The 20,222-nt window shown below is 51.6% G+C and overlaps 1 protein-coding gene across 1 annotated transcript; it reads right to left on the bottom strand.

Moving 5' to 3' along the window:
• Positions 1 to 624: 624 nt before the first annotated feature.
• Positions 625 to 11,104, bottom strand: LOC100595848 (chymosin-like). The gene is given in 10 exon segments (XM_030823245.1): positions 625 to 863; positions 1,626 to 1,725; positions 2,331 to 2,474; positions 3,222 to 3,335; positions 4,790 to 4,947; positions 4,950 to 4,991; positions 6,940 to 7,067; positions 7,865 to 7,982; positions 8,960 to 9,110; positions 11,043 to 11,104. Coding segments are annotated over 10 exon segments (1,155 nt in total). The 3' UTR covers positions 625 to 725.
• Positions 11,105 to 20,222: the final 9,118 nt, after the last annotated feature.

Here is a 20,222-nt window from a genome sequence, read left to right on the forward strand (position 1 = left end):
GGAGAATGTGCAGGGCTCTGTGAGCCTGGGCACTCACAGGAACTCCGAACACTGGCATCTGGCTTTAACACATCAGCCTCTGAAAGCCAGGTTAACACGAACCTGCCATCGGCAATGGCACCCCTCTGAGCGCTGCCAGGGCCTGAGCCCCTGAGCCTGAGGATGGGAGTCTGGACTGTGGCTCTCCCCCAGGGTGGATGGCAGCCTAGGACTCAGTTCTTTCCCCATGCTCCCTGCTCACTCTTTCATCTGACTTCTTCCAACAGCACTGAGGCCCCTCTCTTAATACAGCTGGAACCTTCCTCTCCAGGGGCCAAGTGTTCTCTGTACATCACCACCATGCCCTTATCTCTCATTCCCCAGGAACAAATGAGTCTTATTGTGCGAGGGTCTCCCCTCTTGTGCCCTTTGCCCAGAAAGCTCTAGAGTAAAGGACAGGTAGGTAAGGCACGCCTTGGTCTTCCCTGACCTGAGCTTGAAATAGTCATTGCCCTCCAGGTAGTCTCCACCCTCCAACCCTTCCCACCATGTAGTTCCTGCTGTGCCCACACACCACCTGGCAGTCACATCCACACCCACAACAGCGCAGGGCTTCAGCACCAGTGACAACAAGGGAAGTCAGGCTTTGCAGAAATGCGGTGTTTATTGGGAACCATCTGCCTGCACATCTCATCTATGTGCGTGTGTGTGTTTGGTCACATTGAGGTCCGTGGCCAGTGATGCAATCAGACAGCCTTCACCAGCCCCACACGGTTATTGGCCCTGTCAAAGACACTGTAATACTCCCGGATGAAGACATCCCCCAGGATCCACTGCTGGGAACTATAGTCACCCTGGAAACTACTGGTGCAGAAGCCCTGGTCCTGGGGAAGGCAAGGCGGAGATGATGCTGGTCCCAATCCCATTTGCTGTGCCTAAAGATAGGCATTTATAACCCACCCACAACTCCTCCTCCTCTGTGACGTCATTTTATCCTTGAAATGACCTTCCCAGATAAACAAGTATTGGATTCATCTCTCAACAGATGAAGAAATTGAGATTCAAAACATAAAATGACATAATCCAGGATCACCGGGTGGGGTTCTGGCATCCTCAGTCCTGTTGCCTGCACTGGACCCCACTCCCCATCTCTCGTCCTCCCCAGCCCCTGCCTCCTGCTCTCAGCACCTACTGCCCTGATGACCAGCCAAAGGAGGCCTGGGGGTGGAGGTCAGTGGTCAGTGGGGCCAAGGGCTGGGCCCCACAAAGCCCAGGCTAGCTGAGCAAACCCTGCACAGAGCTCTAGGCCCCGGGACTTAGAAGCTTGAGCAGCAGAGGGAGGTTCCCACAGGGAGATGTGGACCTGCCTACCCCACCCTCCCTGACACCTTGGCGCACCGCCCCTCCTGTTCCCCATTTTTCCCAGGATGAGGCTGAAGTGGCCACAAATGAGGCCCCAGGACAACATGGCCCACTCAGAAGGGCCGGCTGGTCCAAACGCATGCCCGTCCATTCTCTGTGGAGTCCATACCACTTCTTATCACCACCATCACTGCCTCACCAGGGACCCAACTGGGGATTGGGGGAGGAAGCTGGTGAAGAAGGAGGAGGAGGAGGAGTCCGGGCTTCCCCTCTGAGACTCATACCTGGCTGGTGTAGGCGGAGGGTGGCAGGGGGTACTTCTTGCCGTGGATCTCAAAGGCAACCGTGGGCATGTTGCTCAGGCGCCCACAGTTGATGTCAAACGAAAGAACCAAGGGAGGTCCTCTTAGAAGCGGCGAGTGAGTAAGCTGATTGGAGGGGTTCTGGAAGGGCCCAGAACCCCTCCTGCCACCCCATGAGCCATGGGGTGGGGAGCGGGCCCTGCCTACACCTAGGACCACAGGGAGGCTCTCAGGGTGAGGCCTGGTCCCAAGACATGGTTCTCAAGAGTCATAGCTGTCATCAACCCAGGGACAGACCCAAGCTTGGGACCCGAGGGGGTTGCCTCTGTGTCTCCCCATCTAGGCCCAGCCAGAGCTCACAGGGATGCTGGGAGCATTTGGCTGTCAAGGGGAGAGGGGAGAGGGACAGACACGGGGGTGGAGGAGGAAGAAGGGGCACAGCACAGGCCAGCACGTCAGGGAGGGCACCCCTCCTGGAGGAACAGGAGGTCAGACGGCAGCCACTACCTGAGGCATGGAGGCTCCCACAGCAATGGAGCCAAAGCCAAAGGCCCCAGCAGAGGCCTCCGGAGAAACCCCAACCTCGGCTAGGAAACGGGCTCCCTCACCACCCCTGCATCATCTCGTTTGCGTGAAGGGGCCCCCACTTCAAGGCAACCTTGTGGGGCGTTGGGGCCTGGCCTCGCCTCATTGTACTGGCCCGCGGTGGCTCCAACGGCCTGCTGGATGTTGAGGTTGTCGCTGCCAGGCCCCACCAGCAGGGAGGTGCCGGTGTCCAGGATGGCCCAATAGCCACCGTCACAGGCCACCACCACGCCATCAATGATGACACTTCTGAGGATATGCAGGATGGCCTCATCCAGCCCTCCCTCCCCAGGTCCTTCCTACCCTCCCCTGCCAGGATCTGCAGTAGGGAGGGAAGGCCCCCAGCCCTCAGCCCCTTCCCTGGGGCCCCTTCCTAGAGGCCCCAGTACTTTCTGAGCCCAGAGAAAAGACCTAAAACCGTTTTCTTCCAATTCAGTGGCTAAATTGAGGACATCCCACTTTCCATGGGACAGAAACTTCAATAGAACAACAAATTCACCCACATTAAGGAGTAGAGCGAGTACTATACTCATTGCCTGAGATCTGGTTTCAAGTTGTTGCTCTGCCATTTACTTGCTGTGTGTCTCCAGCAAGTTACCCAACATTTTTGTACTCAGGCTTCCCATCTACAAAATGGGTACATTAATAACCCCTTCCTTGACTTCCTCAAGGGGTGGTCCTGAGGTTCAAACTCAATGTTAGTCCAGTGAGGAATAAATGAGACAGTCATATAGTCATTCAGCACAGCACCTAGCAGGCGGTAGATGCCCCAGAAAGGCAGCTGGTCTTGTTCATAAAGTGCAGGTGAATATGTGGCACTAGCACCGATAAAGGTCACCGACCTTGGAAGTGTCTAGTTCAGATTCTCATGGGTGGTCCTACGAGCTGCTGTGCTGCAGTCCTCAGAGTGTGGTGGCCTGACACCCGGGCCCTCACATCCCACACCTGGATCAGCCTCTGGCTGAGGCCCACACAGGGTGGCCGCTCACCCACCTGTCCACAGTGAACGGCCGGTATTCTTGCACAGTCACGGGTATCCAGTGCAGGGAGCCTGCGTAGTAGGACAGGTCAATGGCCCCCAGCGTGAGCATGCTCCCCTGGTCATTCCTGAAACCAAGGCGCCGCATGCTGTTTCAGTGAGGCTCGGAAAAGTGGTGCCCAGCCCCACCCTGGGGCGGACGCCACTGAGACCCAGCCCACCCTCCTCTGCCCCACCCCTACCCCACGCTTCAGATGAGGTCTCCGGCCTCCTCTGGCTCCTCCTCCTCTGGGCTTGCTCTGATGTCAGCGGCAGCATCCTTTCTCCTGAGCACTGCAGCCCCCACCCCGACCCCAGAGGAAGTAACCCACTCCACAGGTCCTGGGACTGCCAGGCTATGCCCCAGCCACCCTCGGGTGTGCCCAGCTGTCTCCCTATGCGCCTAATCCCTGTCAGCCGCCACCCAGGGCTTTCTGTCTCCAGTACGAAAGGGGGTTTTCAACAAAATCTACACTTTGGATTGAAACTGCCACCCGAACGCAAATCCCCTCTGTTCCTCTTGGGGCCATGTCTCACATGTGACTGGGAAACATACACTGTACCCACCCACTTCCGGAGCACTGCCTTGGGCTCCTAGAACTCATCCAGCCCATCCCAGCTCCCGGCTCTGGTACACGCTTTCTCCCCAGACAGTGCCCACTCCTCCCTCAGCAAAGCCTGCCCTGGCTGCCCTCAGCTGGGGCTTCCCCTGTTATTCAGCCTCTGACACACCCAAATCTCCCCTGCAGTGCCCTTATCACACTGTTTGATTACAATAGTGTATGTAATGGTGTGCTGTCTGCTTCTCCTGCTAAAATGTTAACTGCCAGTTTGTCTTATCTGCTGATGTGTCCCCATCTCTGGCAGAGCCCCTGAACATAGTAAGGGCCCAGTAAGTATCTACTGGGTGAACAAATGCATGAGTGAATGCACTAATTAGCCCCCTAACTGCATTCCCCTGCCTCAGCCATCCAGCAGCTTCTCCTGGGGAGGGTCCCTTTCTCTCCTCCCTGCCATCCTCCCCTCTGTCTGAGCCAAGCTGCATCATCACAGGGTGCAGGGAGGTAGAGTAGGAAGCACAGGGCTGGGAGCATGAGCTCCAGGCTCCAGGCCTGGCTCAGCCGCCACCACTCAGGGTGTTGGTCCCTCACCAAGCCTCAGCTTCCTCCCTAGTGAAAGGAGTAGGTTGGACTCCTTTGGAGTCAGCTCTAAAAGTCTGTGCATCTCAATGACATTAGCAAATGGTTATTGAGGCCCTGCCACTTTGGGAAAAAAGAACTTGAAAGCCCCTATGCAGAGGTGGGATCCGGCTTTGTTTTTTGAATGCCAGAAAGGAAAGTCAAATTTTGATCCAGTGAACTCTGGCTGCATAAACGACTGTATCATGGGCCTTTGGACAAGAGGTTGGATGTGCCTGGAAAGGAGAAGGTTTGCTTGGATGCTGGCGACTACCCTTGAGTGTCCCCAAGGAGTGGACTCTCTCCTCAGCCGACAGTCCTTACAAGGACGTCAAACTTAGGCCCCAGCTGGGCACAACTCCTACCTGCTCATGTAGACTGAGAACAGGTCTTGGGCCACCAGGTGCCTCTGCATCATGTTGTCAAACACGGGCACTGACTACTCAGAGGCAAGAGAGGGATAGGCCAGTCCCAGGATCCCATCAAACTTGGAGTAGGTGAAGATGTAGCCAGGTGAAGATGTGTGCTCAGGCCCACAGTCTGGTGGGGGTCCACAATGTTGGAGACCTGCAAGAGAATCATGACCTCCACTAGGTCCAGCAGCCAGAAACAGAAACATCCCAGGCATAGGGGCAGCCAGTCCCAGGTCAGGAGCCAGTATCCCAGTTCCAGTTCCTTTCCTCTTAGAGGCAACATAGTTATTTGCCCTTAAGAGACAGAAAACAAAAACAAAACCGACAACAAAAAAAACCCACCTCTCCTTTCCTGGCAGTTAGTGCAATGATCTTGTGGAATCATTGTAATGAGGCAGGGGAGGAGGGGAACGGAGGACAAGGTAGACACAGACGCTGGTGCTCATTGTGCAAAAGCTGGGACTGAGCTCAAAGAAGGGGGCAGAATGAGGGATGCTCCAAGGCTCTCTGCAGGCCTGCAGCCCTCCCACCAGCTGTGCCCAGAACACCTCTCAGCAAATAGCCATAGAGGCAGCAGGAAGTCAAAAAAGAACATGCACACCCTTTATGTCTCCAAGACCCAGGTATAGGCTCCTGTTCTGCCATGTGCCGACCGTGTGACCTTGGACGAGTACCCGCCCGAGCCTCAATCCCCTTATCTGTTTAAAGGAATAATAATACCTACATCTCACATCTCAAGGCAGTGCTTAGACTAACTAATACTAACACTGAGCATTTATTGACATTTACTAAGTGTTTGATTACTGAATATTGATCAGCACTATGCTAAGAAAGTGCTAACTCCAAAATATTTTCTTAATCTGCCCACTTCTTCAGATACCCAATGTACCCACCAGCCTACTCTGACCACTACTACCTCTTGTCCCGAAGTGGTCAGGACACCTGTCCTGCTTCCACATGAGACCACTAAGCGGGGGCTGACCCCAAGGCTCTCTCCTCAATCCCCTGCCCAAGATAGTGAGTGATAGCAGCCCACTGCAGCACTGCTGAGGTTCCAGGCACTGGGCCAGCTCTCCAGTGAAGATGCACCCAAAATAGCAGGGAAGAAAGTGAGTGGCTCAGGCCAGCAGAGGAAGTAGGACCAGGCAGGGGAATTCACCGTCAAAGGCCTGGCTGATGGCCAGCTCAGCAAGCAGCCCTGAGGCCTCTGCTATCGGGTGTGGACTCCTGAGGGGGCCTGAGCAGAGCATCCTGGTGGGCACCTGCCCGGCGAGGAAAATACTGTCCACAGAGAAGGGCTGTGCCCTTCTGGACTCAAAGCAAGAAAGGTTTTAGCCAGACCCAAGGAAGAGGCCAAGGAAAGTCAAGGTGGTCAGCACTGAGAGACACCACCGGAGTTTTCACGTCAGATGGTGCATGCGGAAGGAAAGAAAGAAGCAAACATCCATTGGGTACCTACTATGTGCCTATCACTGTATTAGGTACTTTGGAGGCCAAAAAGAGTCAAGGGAAAGGGGAGCCCTTATCCTAGAGGGACGGGTGCTCTCGGACCTGAAAGAAGATGCTGCTCTGACTTACAAAGCGTGAGGTCAAACCAAGAGCACTGCTCAGAGAGCCAGAGACAAGGTCCCACACTCAGCTCCCCCCGGCACCAGCTGTGTGAATTCAGGTGAGTTATCAACCACAAGCCTCGGTTTCCTCATTTGAACAACGAGGATAATGACGCCTTCCTCAAAGGGCTGTCGGGAAAACAAAATTTAAAAATAAGATCATACATAGGACACTGAAGAGCTCAGTCCTGGCACCAGCTCAGAATTCGGAACTAACTGTGTCAAGGATGCATGGAAAAGGATCAGGGAGACGGGAACCCGGACCTGAGAGGGCCCTCAGGTGGGGCTCTGCGTGCTGCCACGGGAAGGAGAGGCAGGAGGAAGGGACAGCCGACAACTGGCTGCTGGCTAAAATCCCTTTCCTTACCTCCTGAGCCACCAGGGCAGGCAGCACCTAAAGGGCTCCTCAGCACAGTGGAGGTGTGGCCCACCGGACTGTGTGGGAGGAGAGTGGCTGGTGGGAAAGGCACAGTGAGCACTGGCTGGCGCAGCCTCACTTATGGTGACAGTGGTCATAGCCCAGCAAGCCTGCATGCTGCCTGTGCCACACTGGATGGACAGGGACTTGCCCATGTTCTGGAAGGTGGAGGACTTCGACAGATCGGAGCGTTGGTGGTTTTCTGAAACACAGACCCAGAGTTAGTGGGGCCCTTAGAATCTTCTCACCACTCACGGTGCCAGCCAGGGCTGAACCCCTCAGCAGGCTTTGTAAGAATATGGCCTCAATACTGGCAATTCTCTCTATAGAGAATAAGCAGCCCATTCTCTCTAAGGCCTTGGTCCCACAGTTTAAAAAAGAACATGATTCTTTGCTGCTCGCCCTACCTCTCTGACTTCCAGTGCTACCTACGTAGCTTCTGCACAAAAATGAAAGGGAAAAGCCCCCCCTGAAGATTCCATGGATGTTTTGCTTTTACCAGCTGAGTAATCTTAGCCAAGTCCCTTTTCCTCTTCAAACCTTAATTTCCTCATCTGTCAAATGGGGATGAAAAGAGCACCAATCTCCCAGGATTGGTGGAGAAATAAATAATTAATGTGTGTTAAGCATGTATTCATTATTTGTAATAGAACCTCTCACTTTACTCTCCCAGCACTCACTGGCACATCATAGCCCCATTTTATAGAAAGGAAAATTCAGGATCCAAAAGGGTAAGCAGCTTGCCTTGGCTCCCAGTAGAGACAAAAAAATTAAATAAAGGTCCCTAATTTTTAGCTAAAACCCATGATTTTCAAATCTTCCCAGTGTGTGGTCAGTTGGGAGGATGAGTGAGGAGGCTGACCACAACCAGGAGGCTGGGAAGGTCAGAGCCAGCTGTCCTGCCACCCCATGTTTCCCCCCAGCCACCCTGACCACCCTGGCCACTCAGCCAGGGCATCCAAGCATGAGGGGCTGGGGCAGTAGAGGGCGGTCACTCACGACAGGCATCACTGTTGCAGTAGACAAAGGACACCCAGAGATCCAAGGAGCCTGTATCAGACACCACAGTGAACTTCTGGGGAGGAGTCCTGATGTAGATCTTCCCGAAGTACTGACACTGAAGACAGACAGCACTGGGTCAGAAGTGGCAGCACCAGGGGGCAGGAGGATATGGGTTAATGGTGGGCGGGGAGCGGGGGCACTTGTGGAGGCCCTGCGCTTTCTGCCCAGAGACCTGGGTGTCTCAAGGAAGGCGAAGATACCGCAGAGGGTTCTTGACCTCCAGCCCTCACCTGGTCTCCCACCCCCAGCCACACTTGGCCTCATCCTTCCACAAGCCCTGCAACCACTGCTGGAATCAGCCTCAGAAGCAGACCTGGGTCCTAAACTTAAATCCTGCCTGGGTGGGACATGGGCCACCTCTGCCAGGGCAAAAATAATCTGGACTGAGAGGTGGGGCATCAGCTAGGTGTGGACCCCATGTCCCGGCCCAAGTGGCCCCTGCCACGCACACCTCCCCGCCAGCTCTCCCCACTGTCAGAGCAGAGGCTGGGGGCGGGCAGTGAAGATGACCTAGATAAGGAATGAGAGCACAGAAGAGAAAAAAGGCTGGTTGTTTACTGGCAAGAGTGACGGCTGAGAGAAAGACAAGCTCCAGGAAAGAACAGGCACCAGGGGCGCTCCTGCCTGGGTCCTGGGTGGGAGGAAGAGCAAGCTGGCAGCTGCGTCCTGGGCAGCTGCAGAATGGCACCCACTGTCTCCATCCCTGCTGAGCCAGACTAAGACAGAACTTCCCTGGCCGGGAAGGCAGGTGCAAGGTTGGGATGGTCGGCCGGGGTACAGTTCGTGCACTCTTGGGGGATGTTGTGTGAGGAAGGCGCCTGAGCTCAGACCCTCCTGGTGGTGGCATTCAGAGCTGGCAGGAAGAAGCACTGCCTTTTCTGGGTCGGCCAGCCCCTTGTGGAGCTGACTGAGGTCAGGGAGACTGCCTCTACCACAGGCTCCAAGATTTCTCAAAGAGAAACAGCTGTGGTGAGGCAGGGGCCTGGGGGCGCTTTCCACTTCGTTAGTGGAAAGGCTGGCGGAGCCACTGACATCCAGGTAGTTGGTCAGAGACTCGCTGGCCACCACCCCAGAGATGGAGTGCTTCCTGCTGACTGCATAATGGTGATTCCTCAGGAAGTCCTCCAGGAGCCTGCGCTCCTTCAGGGCTCTGCTCAGCGACTTCCCTTTGTGCAGAGAAACCCTGAGGAGACGGGGAAGAATTCGTGAGGAGGGTGTGCATCTCCCACAGGCTGCCCAGCCTCCCAGAAGTGGGTTCCATAAACCACTCCGTACACTCTGTTCCCAGCCAGCCTTCTGATCAATGGCCCACTGACCCCAGGCCAATGGCTTTCAAACTTTTTTTAAATCATAACTCAAAGTAAGAAATGTATTTTACATCAGTTCAAAAATCAATGCCTATCCTTGCTAACCGCAATGCACTCTCATATTTTCTATTGCGTTCTCTTTTTCTAATGCTGGTGGAGACCCATTAGAGGCATTTTGCAACCCACTAATAAGTTTTGAAACCCATGGTTTGAAAGGCACTAAGCACATTATCACTCATTCAGTCACCAAATTCTTGCTGTGCCAGACACTGTACAGGGCACGGAGGACACTACTGGAAAGGACACCACCGTCTCTGCCCACCAGAAGTGCACTGTGTGCAGTGAAAAACGGTGTCTCCCACATGCTGGCAAATGCTACGACAATGATCCTGCCCTCTGTCAATCCCCTTTCTCCGTTCTCTGGATAGCTTTTCCCTAAGATGAGTGGAAAATTCTCAAAGGGTTTCTCAGCACAGAGCCTGGTCTCACAGGGGCCTCCTGGGGGAGCTTGAGTTTTAGATGATGGAGGCAGATCAACAGTGAAGAGATCAAGAGAGGAAATGCAGAAACTGGTTCTAGACCTGGCGCTGCCCTGTCTGTGTCAACTTGGGTGGCTCCCCAAAGCCCTCCGAGCTTCAGCTCCCTTAGGTTTACCCTTTCCTTTCCAGCCATTCTCCTGGCCCTGCCTTTGACTAGCCCTATGGCTTAAACTCTCTGGTCCTTAGTTTCCTCTCCTATAGATAGAAGTAGAACTCAGTGATTCCCACAGTCGTTTTTACCTCTAAGAATCACGTGGTCCTCCTCCGTGAGACTGTTGAGATGTGCTTTGAGAGCCATAAATGGCAGCAGTGTTAAGACTCACAGAGAGAATGGATTTTCGCAGGCTGTTCACATCCCAAGTGCTGGGGCAGATAGCGCACCTGGGACCTGGAGGGACTTTATTTTCAGGACTACCACAAAGATTCCTGGCCAGTCGAAGGCCAGGGATCCAGATTTCCCAGGGAGGAATCGGGGCTTCTCTGTGCTCAGGGCTTGACCAGACTCAAACCTGAGCACCTGCAGATTACCGTGTGATGTCATGGCAAGAGTGCAAATCCACAGAGGCCAAGTCCTAGCTCCTCCATTACTAGCCATGCAGCCTCGGACAGCTCAGGGACCCTCCTTAGGAACCCTTCCTAAACAACAGTGTCTCATCTGTAAATTGCAAATGATAATATCTACTTAATCCATGAGGATTAGTGGCTTAGTGGAGTGCCTGGCACCTGGGAGCAAACAGCTCAATCAATGTCAGTTATTATTTTGGGAGGAGAACCTGGGATCTTCACCCACAAAAGATTAGTACAATAGAGAACTTTATTTTGTTTAACAAATGCATATATAGCTCTTACAGTGTGCACCGTTCAAAGCATTTTTTAAATATTAACTCCTATAATCCTCACAACATCCCTATGAGATGGACACTACCATTATTCAAGTTTTATGAACAGAGGAGGAAACTGAGGCACAGAGAGTTAAGTTAGTGATGGAGCTGGGGATCAAACCCCAGGCAGTTTGACTCCAGAGCCATGCCCTATCCTCCCGGTTGCCCATCTGGCTCCTTGTTCTTTTCACCACACTGTGAAGTGCTGGAGTAAACAGAAGCAAAGTTCCCAGCATGCAAAGGCAAGACTGACAGGGAGCTGTTATCCTGGGAACTTGCAGCACTTCTCCCAAGACTCCCTGGGGAACCAATGGCTGGAAGACCAAGGACAGACCTCCCAGAGAGGACGATGAGATGCCCTTGCCCTCCCCTGGGCTCTGACACTTACCTGATGATGGCATTGACCTCAGAGGGAGCAAAGACTGCAAGGAACACCACAAGGCCCCTCATCCTGGACTGCAGACTGGCCACTGCTCCAGCCAGAGACCACTTCACAGCCTTTATAGAGGGAGCCAGGTGTCCTGTGGCTGGAAGCCCAGACTTCAGAGATAGCTTCTGACTGTAGGTCACTCCACAAGTACAGTGAGATAACACTCAGGATACCTAAGACCCATGCTGATAAGGACCACTCACACTGAGTGAGGCCATTTATCAGCATGGGTCTTAGGTATTCCGAGTGTTGTCTCGGTATATCGGTATTCCAGGGACTTCAAAGTTGAAGGATATACATGCCCGGTCTTCAGGCTGAGAAATGTCAACATAGGCTCTCTGACTTGCTCCCCACTTGCAGACGGGACTTCTCAAGCCAACACAGGGGAGGCGCTGCCAGAAATGTGTTCCATGTTCCACCTTATGCTCTGTAAGAGGCCTGTTCCCCACGGATCCCACTCCAACCTTATCTGCCTCCCCTCCCACGATCTGACTTCACTGGAAGCTGGTAGCCTGCCCTATCCATGAATCTGCCCCCAGCCCAATTTTCTAGTGGTGAGGGGACTCAGTCTTCCCCCAAAGTGGCATCTGCGGCAGAGAGGAATTGTTCATTCTGTCATCCCCGTGAATGGAGCTTGGGGTTTAGAGCACAGAGCAGGTGTGTCCTCCACTCCTGCAGAGCAGAGTCTAAGACAGAAGGCAGGCCCGAGGCACATGCACCCCTAGGGACATAGGCTCTGTTCCACGGTGGAAGGGTGCTGAGGAGGGTAGGGGTAAATCGATGCCAGATCACACTGGCATTGGAAGAACGGGGCAGGGCTGAACCGGGAAGGCAGACAAGTGCCCCCACATAGAAGGGAAATATGGCAGTGATACAGTAGGGAACAGCTTAGGCCAGGACTCAGCCTCTGAGTCCCATTGGAGTGTACAGAGACAGCCCCTCAGAAGCACATGTGCAGGGGGTGTGTTGAGTAGAGGCCCCTGGAGTCTAGGCCGGGGATTCTCTGAGGCTTGTAGCCAGAGAGAGAGTCAGGAGAAGAAGGAAAACAAAGGCTGTGGCCATGAAGCTAATGGAGAAGATCATGTTCCAACGACCAGGGGAGGCTAACGCTGGCAAATCAGGACTGTGTAAGGGTAAGGTGGGCAAAATAGGAAGGCAAGGGCTTCAGGTCCATGGGAGAGTGGGAGAGCATGATGCCAGCTGCCCAATGTCTGGCAGGACAGATGTCCACGTGGAGAGGGAGGCCTGGTGGGAATGTAAGAAAGGGCAGGCAGGAGCAGCCAAAGAGGCTGGCACGTGGTGGCACCAGAAACACTGGTGCCACAGAGAGAGACAGGCTCTGGAGTTGCATGCATTTGATTTGCAAGGGCCTCAGGAGGGAGCCTCAGGAGGGAGCCTCAGAAGGCCAGTAAACAGAACTGATGTTTTATAACAGAATTAGGAATGCGGCGAGATCTGATCCCCACCATGGCAATGGCTCCCCCCGCCGCATCCCTTCACAAAGCCAATGGCCAGGTCCCCAGAAGGCCAGGACTCTGCCGCTTCTCATGCCCTGGGAAGTGGCCACAAACACATTCAGCTGTCTTGTGGCACCCACCCTCCCCAGATGCCAGGAGCAGACTTCAAAGTCAACGCTAAATAGCACAACTTGCTTCCTGATTTCTTCCCTGAGGTGGCCGCCCTGCCAGGCCAGGGCCTGCATGCCCCACGCTGATGTCCCTGCCTCTGAGCAGTGCTTCTTGCCACACAGCACCAAGCGTAATGCATAGGAGGTGCTCAAGGAATGTTTGGTTAAGCAAATGAGTGAGTGCATGGCCTTGCCACGACTTTTGAGAAGCAGCCAGAGAAGTAGCAAGCGGCATCCTTATGATATCCTGCAGACAAGGAGATGGAGGCTCAGAGAGGTCAAAGGGTTGGCCTGTAATGAAGACAGAGCTTGGAACTGTCCTGAGACTCCTAGTCTAACACGATGCATACTACACCACAGGGCCCAGTTGTTTACAAAATCAGGTGTGGAGGCAGCTCTGCTTCAAGCTCACTCCTTCCCACCTCTGGGCACCCCTCAGCATAGTAATATCCATGTGCAATGGGCCCTGTCTGCCGAATCTAGGGCTAGGGCTCTCTGGGATTAGCAAGATCAGGAGGAAGAAGGGCCGCACCACTTTGCCTCATGTCACCAGTGACCCAACCTGAACCCAGCAACAAAGTCTCCTGAACAATGACCCTGGACATCAGGCTTAGCCAACTCTTCCGCTGGAAGGTGACTCTCAAAGCCAAGAATCAAAGATCCCTTGGCACTGGTTGCTCTGTGTTTGTTCACAAGATTGGACTCAGTCTAACAGCATTCAAGTGCACACTATTAGGAACCCTGACCCAGAGGGCATGAAGCACAAGGAGAGCTTATCCTGGCAGGCCAAGAACTGCAAAAAATTTTAGGGTGGAGGATAGATCATGTGACAGAATTAAAAAGAGTCAAAGAGAACCAAGTTTATATTCCAGCTCCACTTTTTATTAGCTGAGTGACTTGGAAACTTAGTTAAGCGTTCTAAACTTCTGTTTGCTCACCTGTGAAATGGAGATTTTTAAAGGAGTAAATGCATAGTGTCTGACACTAGGTAAGTATACCATAAATATTATAGATTTTTAGTGGGCTGAATAATATTCTGAGAGTCTTACTTATGTAGAAAGTCTGTTTTCTGCTCTCTCTTTATCTCATGAAAGGAAAAGCCTGCTCTGCCTTTCTTTGCCTCACAAAAGGTGTGTGCAGAGCAGAAACAGAAGTCACCTGCAGGGTTTTCAGGGCACTGTTGCCAGAAACCTAAGCCCATATGAGAACCCAAGGCTCCTTGGAGGATGCAGAAGGAAGAAGCAAGAAAAACAGGCAGGTCTCGATGGCAGGGCCTTGAGCCCTGCTCCATGGTGGTAGCCCAGGGAAGTGGCAAGCACAGAGAAGAGTGGCTGTGTGTCCTGTCTCGGGGAGTATGACTAAGGCAGCTTCCAGAAGATTGGGTTGGCCCAGACAGGGCACGGAAGCAACGGGGGCTGGGGCAGGAATAACAAAGACCTGGCATGCTGGAGAGTCACCTGGATCAAAGCACAACAATGGGGCATTGACAAAAATGACCAAGATTAATTTTCCCCTCAAACTTAGGGAGGAAGGCAGGGATAGGCAGGAGGGCCAGTGGGAGGGGGGGCTGCACTACCAGCCTGACTCAGCAGCAAACTCTCCTGGACGACAGCCCTGATGCCAGACTCAGCCACCCCTTTCTGTGCTCTCGAAAGATGGGGGCACACTGCAGAAATTCAACTGATTTACAGAAGACGAAAAGACCTGCTGCTCTGTACACACCTGAGATTTGGACTAGCACCATGAGCTTGTAAATCTCACATTTTACAGATGAGGAAATAGAACCAGGGATTGAGGTGAGTCATTCAGAGTCACACAACTGTAGTCATTTGTGAGTCACATTTGTAGAAAGCCAAACACATGCCAGCACTTGACACTCTTCTCTTTGATCCTTACATGACCCTCTCAGTATCTCTGCCTCAAGCCTTTGGAAGAGGAAAATGAGACACGGAGAAGGTCACACCACTTTGCAGTTGACCCAGGACTTGAGCCCAGGATGGTCACACATGCACTCCCAGGGGCTATACTCCCCTGCCACCTTGGCCCCCTGCAGCATGCGGTGTCATCCCTTTGTACTTCCTCCTGAAGCACTTTTCACAGTGGGGTCACACATTAAATCCTTCCATCTCCCATCCAATTGTAGGCTCCCCAGTCTCTGTGTCCATTGCAAATGCATAGAAGATGCTCAAGAAATTGACTTGAATTGGCTTTATTGGTGCTCATATCTGAGTGGAGATCAGAAGCTTATGTCAAGGTGTTACAGTAGGTAGCTAGCCATGTATGAGTACGGCAGGCGAAGACTCTCCACACACATGTCAGGAGTGTTTGGCGACCATCAGGTGATGGTCGGGCAGTTGTTAACTGTCTCTTTAAAGTAATAATTGATCACAGCCAGCACCAGCAAAAGGCAGGCTCCTAGTAGACAGAAAACACCTGGAACTGGTGATCAGCAGCTTCCCAATAAGATCTCAGGAGTCAGGAGAAATAAGGCAAGATCCCAGAAGTATGCCAACGTATAAAACCCCAAGTTACAAGGTCAAGCCACACACTTCGTCTCAAGTCGCCTGTTTGGCCCTCTTCCAAGAGTACTTTCTTTCCTTTCCTTACTGCACTAAAGCTTTTTAATAAACTTTCACTCCTGCTCTAAAACTTGCCTTGGTCTCTTCTTCTGCTCTTTTGCCCCTCAGTTGAATTCTTTTTCCTGGGGAGGCAAGAATTGAGGTTGCTGCAGACCTGTACAGATAACTACCACGCTAACAAAATGGGGTGTCCCTGGGCACTGATTTGTTATAGCCACTTTGTGGGTCAGTCCCCAGGCTCAAGGAATCTAGACCAAGGGGAGTCATCCCCCTCCAGCACCAGGTAACCAGTGATGAAATCTTATCGTGGCTTTTCTAAAAACATTTTAGAATTTTTAGAATTCTGCAACTCAGCAAAAGATGACTGAATCATGTCCATACCTGAAAAGCCTCAGAGCCTAAAGAAGACTAAGGGGCCCTGGGGCATTTACTGCAGGACAAATAGAGAGCAATGGCTCAAGTGGAAGAGACACCAGGAGGTGGAGACCTAACAAACATCGCCCTGCACATTTGTAGAAATTCCCACCCTTCTTCTTCCTCGCCACAAAATGGCCCCTGTGCGTGGTGTAATGGCCTGTCCACATGCTGAGGTCAGCAGAACATTTGGTTGAGAATAACTCCCAGCCTCCATACCTGCACAGTTATTTGTTCTGCATTAAGTAGCCTGAGCCCTGGAAACCTCTGCCCAATGCATCATGGAATTGCCAGGTCCTCTTGGGAGAAAGAATGGGGCATGGGCCCCACCCTGCTCATGCAAGAGCATATTATTAGTTCTGAGAAATAGCAATAGTGAAACTCATTCCTGGTTCCTGAATGGAAAGGGAGAGAGGAATAGAAGGAAGGAGAAAAGGCAATTGCCACAACTACCCTGCAGGCCTCTGGGCAGGGAGGACGGCACCCAGCAGAGAGAAGCCCATAGGCTGGTCAAACAGCACCTCATCAGGCCACTGCTAGCTCAGGAGACTTTACCAGCAGAGACCTGCAGTCCAAGCTCCTGACCACCAGGAGTCTGGCCCCATCCACTTTCCCAGCCTCATCTCTGCAGCTTCCCAAACAGGAACCAGGCACAAACACTCATCATGCCTCAATCATGACACACATGCCCATCTCCACACTCTGCTCAGTGCTTCATTGAGACTGGAACACCCTCCCCACCTCCTCTCCATCTTGGAGAAACTTACCTAATACTTTTTGATGTGTTTCAACATGACATGCAACTTCTCCCCTCACTGTGCTTTTACCTGTGCTATACCTCTGCCCAAATGCCCTTCTCTCTATTTTCTGCCTACCCATCTTCTTCAAGATTCTGCTCAAAAGATATGTCCTATGGGCTGGGCACGGGCTCAGTGGCTCACGCCTGTAATCCCAACAATTTGAGAGACTGAGGCAGGAGGATCACTTGAGCCCAGGAGTTCAAGACCAGCCTGGGAAACATAATGAGACCCCATCTCTGTTGTAAATATATAAAGAAATAATTTCAGAAAATGATATGGCCTGTGTGAAGCCTTTTCTTATATCTCCTATGAGATCAATTGGGAACGGGTTTGGCTGCAAGTAACTGAAAATCTGACTACAGTGGTTTAAATAGCATTTTACTTTTCTCACAAAACAAGAAGTCCAGAAAAATATGGAATTAGTTCAATGGACACCACTGCAATTCATTTGGCCTTTTCCTTATGGCTGTAAATGGCTGTTACAGCACCAAACATCACATCCCATCCCAAAGCAAGAAGAAGGGGAAGCGGGAAGAAGCAGTACCAGCAGACTGCTCATGCCTGATGAACTGCATTTTATAGCTCCCAGCTACAAGGTAGGCTGGAAAACTGAGGATTGCACTTTTTTGCCTGTATAGTGGAAGCAGACAATCAGGTGCTGTTGAGCCCACCCACATTGTCTGCAGTAACCACCCACTCCACCACCAGCTCAGTTTGCTCCTCAGTCTGGGATGTTCTCAGAGTGCTTATCTCACTGCTGAGTGATGGCTTACACATCAGCCTCCCTCTGGACTAAGAACTCAAGGGCAAGAATTTTGTCTGCATTTTCTCTGTAACTCTAAACACCTAGAACAATGCCTGACCTAAAATAGGCACTCAGTAAATGTTAAATTCATCCTCCCATTCACTCAACACCTATATACAGAAATAAGCAAATGAGGCCGTGAGACTTCCTTTCCAAAAGAGGTCTCCAGTGGCTGAAATCAGGGAGTAAGTCCTCAGGTGGCCCACGTGTGGACAGTCAGTGGCCTGTGGCCCACCACAGCTACACCTCCTCCTCTCTGCCAATGAGGTCACCTGGCCCTTGTGCCAAGCACTGAGCATGTAGAGGTGAGTAAGCTCCTCTCCCTGCCCTCAGGGAGCTTGTAGTCCAGTGGAACACACAGACGTGTAGGCAAATAAGTATAATTCAATGCATGAGTCTTTTGCTTGGCTTATGGACCGGTGCTAATGGGGAGGGGACAGCAGAGCACTCGCCTCTATGAGGAAGGGCAGGGAGCTTCATCCAGGGATGAGCTGGTATATTGACCATGTTCTCTGATCTTCCATATTCTTGACGCCCTGTCCTCTGGGGCCTTGATCCTTGAGAGACTGCTGTCACAGGACTAGCTAATTCCTAGGTATGGCAAATGACTCCCCTGTGAGCATGCCTTTGATATACAAACCAACCCACCCAGAGCCCACATCCCCAACCCTCTCCTTTATTAAACTCTCAAAGAGCAAGCCAATTTTCTTCCTGTCCTAAACCACCCCAGGTCTGCTGAAATTGCTCAAACTATACAATTCTAAGCTTACTCAGAATACCTACCCTGTGTCACCCATTCCTTCACATAACAATGCAATAAAGTCTCTATGTCACACTTTCCTTTCCCTTGACCACCCCAGACAACTCCCCACAGACCTCTACCTCCTGACTGACCCCAGTGCTTCCCCGTGTGGCCCTACATGCCTCCTATGTCTAGGGGTCATAGGACCCCTAGAAGAAGCATAAACTTCTTCCTTCATGACAATCATGTCCAAGTCTGCATGTCCTACCATACCTAATTAAAACAAACCCCAGGTGTAAATTTCAGAACAGCTGGCTAGAAGGGATATCATGGGGCTAGTCCTGGGGAGCATCTAGCACATCCCTGGGCAGATCTAGCCAGGAAACCCAACTGACAGGTGCTGCACTGATCAAGGTAACACTGAGATGCCCACTTAGATACAGAGCGAGAGATGAGATGACCCCTGGGAGAGCCTCCTCCCCCTAGTGTGGACCCTCTTTGATGCTCCCAACTTGAGGACTAGACATTAGTTTCATGATGCTCCTGCCACTAACATTTCAAGATAATTTGGGAAGTGCTGAGGAGAGATTCAGCTGCCCCCTTAGCAAAGCATCAAGCTTGATCACATAACAGTGAATGTTGGTGAGCACTGCCGCTGACCAGGCAGCATCCTAAGCCCTTTACATGTATAAAATCACTTCTTCCCAGCCGCAGACCACCACAATCCTGTAAATGAGGTACTATCTGTCTCATTTTAAGGGAAGTGAAACACAGATCAGTTCAATAAGCTGCCCAAGATCACACAGTCAGTAAGGGGCAGGCCCAGGATTCAGACTCCGGTAGCATGACTCTAGAATGAGTGCCCTGGATGGCGACAACACAAAGCCGGAGCTGACACTTGCATTTTTGTTGCTAGAATGCCCAGCAGGCACCGCAGAGATGGGAGCAGATGTCTGGAAGCAGAAGAGGTGCTGAGTGGAAAGCAGGGGATGAAGGCTACTTTCCTCCTGGGCAGCCGCCGGCGGGACCAGGCAGGCTTTGCTCTCTCGCCCAGGGTGCGGTGCAGAGTCTCCACTGGACTCCACCACGGGGAGGAAGACCGAGGCTACCCAGCCTCCTAGCTGCTGGCCATGGCTCTAGCCCACCCTTGCCTGTGTGTCAAGAGAGAATCCAAAACAATGTTCCTTTTGCTGTAAAGGGCGTGATTAGGACAATTGGCAAAATAGTCTAGATCAGATGATAGTATTGTTCTGATATTAATTTCCTGACTTCGATATTTGTACCAATTTTCATGTTAATATTTACAAGAAAATGTCCTTGATTTGGGGAGAATACTGAAGTAAAGAATATTATGTCAAGCCGGGCACAGTGGCTCATGCCTGTAATCCCAGCGCTTTAGGAGGCTGAGGCAGGTGGATCACTTGAGGTCAGGAGTTCAAGGCCAGCCTGGCCAACATGGTGAAACCCCGTCTCTACCAAAAATACAAAATTAGCCAGGCGTGGTGGTGGATGCCTGTAATCACAGCTACTTGGAAGGCTGAGGCAAGAGAACTGATTGAACCCAGGAGGCGGAGGTTGCAGTGAGCCGAGATCGCACCATTGCACTCCAGCCTGGACAACAAGAGCAAAACTTCATCTCAAAAAAAAAAAGAGTATTATGTCTGCAACTTGCTTCCTAAAAGATCCAGGGGAAGAAAAACATACATATATGTTCTATATAACTTATATAGATATGTGTTTTCTTTATACATATGTATTAAATATCAATAATTATATATGTTATATATATTTAAGTTTTATTTTTATACATAAAATATATAAATATATTATATATTATAATATATATTTTAATACCTAGAGAGAGTGAGAGAGAGAAAAGGAGGGGGGAAGGGGAGAGGGAGGAATAGCGGACAGAAAAATAATGCAAATGTGGTGAGGTGTCAACATTTCTGATATTTGGGTTAAGGTATGTAGGAATTCTTTCTGCAAGTTTGAAATTATGTCTAAATAAAAAGATTTTAAAGATTGAGATAATCCAAAGACCTCTCCAAAACCATATTTATAAATTTGACACATGCCACCCTGCATGTCCAGAGGAAGAAGGTGGAAACTAGACAGGGAGAGAGCCGGTTACTCACAGCCCAGGGCCCTGCCCCAGGAAACAGGCACCT

This window comes from Nomascus leucogenys, chromosome 12 (assembly GCF_006542625.1).
Source record: "Nomascus leucogenys isolate Asia chromosome 12, Asia_NLE_v1, whole genome shotgun sequence".
Taxonomy (NCBI): domain Eukaryota; kingdom Metazoa; phylum Chordata; class Mammalia; order Primates; family Hylobatidae; genus Nomascus; species Nomascus leucogenys.